Genomic DNA, 4,297 nt, shown 5'->3' with positions numbered 1-4,297 from the left:
GATAGATAGATAGATAGATAGATAGATAGATAGATAGATAGATAGATAGATAGATAGATAGATAGAGACCTTTGTTTTTCACTCGCTCGACGCGCGAGTGGTGCTTGAGTTTCTCAAAGCGGCAGCCTTTCTTGTATGTGGCGAGTCGCAGGAGCTCGTTGGCGATCATTTGGTCAAACGGCTCGGAGAGGTCGAGGTTGTACTCGCCAGCGGGATTGGTCGGGTCAAACATGGCCTTTTCGGCTTTGCCCGTCGACGCGAGGTTGCAGCCGGCAATCTCAATGTCAATGCCTACAAACAAATTTGAGATTCACTTTCGCTCGATCTCAAACACAAGAGACCGTGGTCGCTCTTGTTGTTGCACATGGCAAACATGATGGCGCGGCCGCCTTCCTTGCCAATGTTGTTGCCGTTGAGGAGCAGCAACCGAAGCGACTTGGTGTTACTCGCCGCACTCGCCAGTACGAGCGCGCCGCGACAGCCCACGTTGTTGTAGCTCAGGTCCAGCACCCGCAGCGTCGTATTGAGCGAGAGAACGTGGCCAAACGTCATGGCGCCCGCGTCGCCGCACGCATTGTACGCCAGATGCAGTTCGAGCAGATTGCGGTTGTACTCGAGTGAGTGGGCCAGCGTCACGCCCGACTCGAGTCGTAGTAAATTCCAGCTCAAGTCGAGCTTGGTGAGTTTCTCGTTGACGTACCTACGTCGCCATGTACAAAACCGTGTCATGTTTGTACCGACAAAACGTACAGCATGGAGGCAATGGCTTCGCCGCCGGTGGTGATCTCAGGCTTGACGACGTTGAGCTGCTCGGCCTCGCCGATGCGATTCCGGGGCATCACGAGTTCTTCGACGCTCGCGTTCTTCTCAAACGCGCTCATAAAGGCGGCGCACTCAAAGTCGTCAATGTCGGCTTTCGCCATGACCCTACCCCTCGATATAAGCCCTAAACTATCGCAATGGCGCTACAGATGCTGTAGCGTGCAGGTCGGTGACGCAATCATGACGCGCAAGATCTTAGCGGCGTCGGCCCCAATGGTATTTTCGGAAATGTCGAGCTTGCGCAGTCGGAGGTGCTGGTGGACAGCGGTCAAGAGACGGTGGAGGCCCTTGTCACTGAGCCGGTTGTCGCGGACGTTGATTTCTTCGAGAAACGGAAGGCTCCCCACGCACTCGGCAAACTGCTCCATGTACGCGTCGCCCAGCGACTAGAGTTGGCATGCGTTAATGAGCGTTTCGTGCGAATATTGAGTCCACAAGACAATATTGTCTTGTGACAGCACCCATGCATTACCTGGTACGAAAAGTCGAAAACGTTGGTGGTGTTTTTGCGAATCACGAGCGGAATCGCGGGGCGCCCCGCCATGATGCTGCGCGTCAAGCAGTGCGTTCTCGGTGACGCAATGTTGACGCTGCCGTCGTCATCGTCGTCCGTCGTCTCGCCTCGACCAATGGCGTCGACAACCGTACTGGAGCCCAATGGTATCGCGTAGAGCTGCTGCTTGGCCGCGAGTTCGCGGTAGTCGGCGTAAAACGTCTGGCGCGCCGGTGCGCCAAAGTACTTTTTCTGGTTGACGCGCGAGAGGCCAAACGACGGCGACGACTTGAGCGTCGGCGGGGCCGGCGACTCGAGCGCCTCGAGCAGGTCCTCGGCGTCGTCATCGTTCATCGTGACGCGCGGCGACGCGACGAGCCGATCGACGGACCGGTCGATGAACGTGCTTTGGCGCGCTAGGTTTGTAAACTTGGCAACCGATCCGGCGCGCGGTTGGTACGGCAGCGCCGACTGCTTGAGGATTTCGCGCACAGGCTGGGACGTCGGTCGACTCTCGAGGCTGTCGGCTTGCAGCTTTGCGATCTCGGGCGGCAACGGCTCGTGGCCGCGCCGATTCGCCTCGCGGATTTCGAGCACGTCCGGGTCCCAGCTCATGCGTCTACGGAGAAGCTCAGGTCGACTTTGGCTCGAGGCTGTGTCGTACCCCAGGAGCTTGGTGGGCGCACTCGTCTTGAACGCCGGGCGCGTACCCAGAGGTTCAAGCTTCTTCTCCTGCTAACGCATGAGAACATGCACGTATCCACGTCGAGCAAGAGGACCTGGCGGCGCGTCCATGAAGCTGCATGCTGGCGCGGGCGCAGCGGCGTCGACACGAGCGGGTGGCGCGCGAGGACTGTGGCGCTGGCGTCGGTCGCATCGGCCGCGTCGGGCGTTGGCGGCAGCGCTGTGATCTCGCCCTTGTCGTTGATCGAGAGCCCTTCGGTCTCAAATGTATTTCTACAGCGAGCGTGAGCCTCGACGTGGCGACTGCGTGGACGTACTTGTACCACGAGAGCCCATACTTGCTGTCCTTGGGCCGCTCCCGGCCCGGCGTTCCATGCAGCATCCGTTACACTGCCACTCTCCACCAGCGTTTCATTCGTTTCCACACGACAATGTGTACATGGCACAAGGGATTTGACAGAAGAGGTGGTGGTTGGTGATTGGGAAATACAGAGGAATGGCTAGTACGAGGTGTGCTACGACTACTTGGCCGCAAAGGTCGAAGGGAGGATCCCGTCCGAGGTGGCGCGCCCGACAATGGTCGTAAAGAGGCCTTCGGCGGCCGGCACGTCGAGCTTGATATCGGGCAGCGCCTACGCATGGCATGTTGAGTCGACGGGTTCTCGTGTCATGGGGCGCGTACGAGCTTGACGCGCTCAAAGCCCTTGAGGATCTGGATCGACGACACCACGTCCTGGCTGACCAAGAAGGCCAAGAGCGAGCTCATGGCGTGGCACGCGTCCGCGCCGTCATCAAACGAGTTGATGATACCGCGCTTGACAACCTAGCGTCCAAGGATACATGATTACCATGCAATAGGAAGCGATAGCTACCTCGTGGTGGAAGTGCTCGACGTTCAGCTCGCGAACGCACGCCGCGGCTTCGCCCAAGTCGCGCGACAGAAGGTACTCCTTGGTCAATTGATCGATGGCAACCTACTCCGCGTCGTGAGAGGATTGTAGTTGCATGGCGGATGCAATACCTTGAGCTCTTCGACCGGGCGGCCATCGCCAGGGCCCCAGCCCTTCTCCATGCGGACGGTACCGTGCTTGATGCTGAGCTTCTTGATGGCTTCAGCGACGACGGGCTCGGCGTTCTTGACCAAGAAAGCATCTTCGAGGAACTTGGGCGGCACGATCTCGTCGACGACCGCACGCGCAGCAAAGATCGAGAGCATGTTGATCGCACTCGGAATGTCGAGCGCCAAATCGTCGGCCACAATGAGGACACGGCGGAAGCCCTGGGAGATCTCAAGCGGGCTCAAGCCGTTGAGGTAGAGCTCCGAGAGAAGGCGGGACACGCTCTCGCGCTCCTTCTCGTGCTTGTCCATCGACATGGTGATCGCACGCTTGACAAGCTCATAGTTGTACGGCTCGCCTAGACAAGCATGCGTCAATATCCGTGTCCAGCAAGATTCCAGCACGTACTCGTCTTCTTGGCAAGCTCCTTGATACGGTGCTGGACTTCTTCGACTTCGCCACTGACAAAGTACTCGGAGACGATTTCTTCAATCTCCTTCTTGACGTCCGCGGGTACGGACGCGTTGCCAAACGCACGCGGGTTGCCGTCGACAAGCGCAATTTTCGAGAGGCTGCGCGTGCGGGGCGAGAGCGGCGGGGCCGCATGCGGGTTACGCGGCGACGTGACCAAGACGACGTTGTCCGACTCTTCTTCGCTATCGTAGTTGGGGTCGTCGTGGTCGATCGGCGCCGAGGTAATGAGGTCTTCCGGCTTGCCCCACAGGCCCTTCTTGCCACCGCCCATCTTCTTGGAGAGCTCGCGGCTCTTGGTGCGGGCCTTGACGACTTCAACCTTCTCGGCAGATGCGCTTGACGCGGCGCCGTTCAAGGACAGGTCGGCGAACGACAGCGCGCCGGCCGTCGGGTTGGCCGCAACGTCCGCCATCGCGGCCGTCTCGGGGTCTTCTTGGCCTACATCATCTCCATGAGGCGTCTACCCCCATGCGCATCATGGACGTACGGGCAGAGTCCTTGGAGTTGCGTCGGGAGGCCGACATGATGTGAGGAAGCGATGGGGCCGGGAGGGCAGGAAGAAGCTCGGGTGCTTGAGGCGGAAAAAAGATTAATGAACGTTTCTTTTCAAACGGCAACCCGCTCCGGATAACCCAGAAACAGACGTGGGAAATGGCATTTTACACACCTTTAAATAGTGTTTATTTACGCCATATCCTCGTCGCTTTGACTCGACAGTGCACTTTTGATCCCTCCTTTCGGTTGGATGGGCTGACGACATGATGTA

At 58.6% G+C, this 4,297-nt stretch overlaps 2 protein-coding genes across 2 annotated transcripts in view; both read right to left on the bottom strand.

The window, feature by feature from the left end:
- The window catches only part of SDRG_00758 (hypothetical protein), a gene marked incomplete at its 5' end in the record, with an annotated part of 4,811 nt that extends 2,428 nt beyond the window's left edge, over positions 1-2,383 (bottom strand). Inside the window, 8 exons of the mRNA XM_008606250.1 lie at positions 83-291; positions 342-700; positions 751-927; positions 970-1,208; positions 1,295-1,934; positions 1,980-2,047; positions 2,095-2,272; positions 2,317-2,383. Of these exons, the coding sequence (XP_008604472.1) occupies positions 83-291; positions 342-700; positions 751-927; positions 970-1,208; positions 1,295-1,934; positions 1,980-2,047; positions 2,095-2,272; positions 2,317-2,383 (1,937 nt within the window). The remainder of the gene's footprint in view (positions 1-82; positions 292-341; positions 701-750; positions 928-969; positions 1,209-1,294; positions 1,935-1,979; positions 2,048-2,094; positions 2,273-2,316) is intronic.
- Positions 2,384-2,451: 68 nt separating this feature from the next.
- SDRG_00757 (hypothetical protein) lies at positions 2,452-4,110 on the bottom strand. The gene is made up of 6 exons (XM_008606249.1): positions 4,019-4,110; positions 3,466-3,969; positions 3,021-3,415; positions 2,872-2,973; positions 2,682-2,822; positions 2,452-2,631 (listed from the first exon to the last, which is right to left on the bottom strand). The coding sequence occupies exons 1-6, from the start codon at positions 4,053-4,055 to the stop codon at positions 2,521-2,523; spliced, it is 1,290 nt and encodes a 429-aa protein (XP_008604471.1). The 5' UTR covers positions 4,056-4,110; the 3' UTR covers positions 2,452-2,520.
- Positions 4,111-4,297: the final 187 nt, after the last annotated feature.

Source organism: Saprolegnia diclina, assembly GCF_000281045.1.
Source record: "Saprolegnia diclina VS20 unplaced genomic scaffold supercont1.2, whole genome shotgun sequence".
Classification (NCBI taxonomy): Eukaryota; Oomycota; class Saprolegniomycetes; order Saprolegniales; family Saprolegniaceae; genus Saprolegnia; species Saprolegnia diclina.
This window is presented reverse-complemented; position numbering and strand designations above follow the sequence as displayed.

Excerpts from the sequence above, each read along its gene's own strand:
- SDRG_00757 (XM_008606249.1), bottom strand. The coding sequence starts at position 4,055 with ATGTCGGCCTCCCGACGCAACTCCAAGGACTCTGCCC. Across the intron at positions 3,970-4,018 it reads CAACTCCAAGGACTCTGCCC|GCCAAGAAGACCCCGAGACG; the intron begins GTACGTCCATGA and ends GAGATGATGTAG. Across the intron at positions 3,416-3,465 it reads GGAGCTTGCCAAGAAGACGA|GCGAGCCGTACAACTATGAG; the intron begins GTACGTGCTGGA and ends ATGCTTGTCTAG.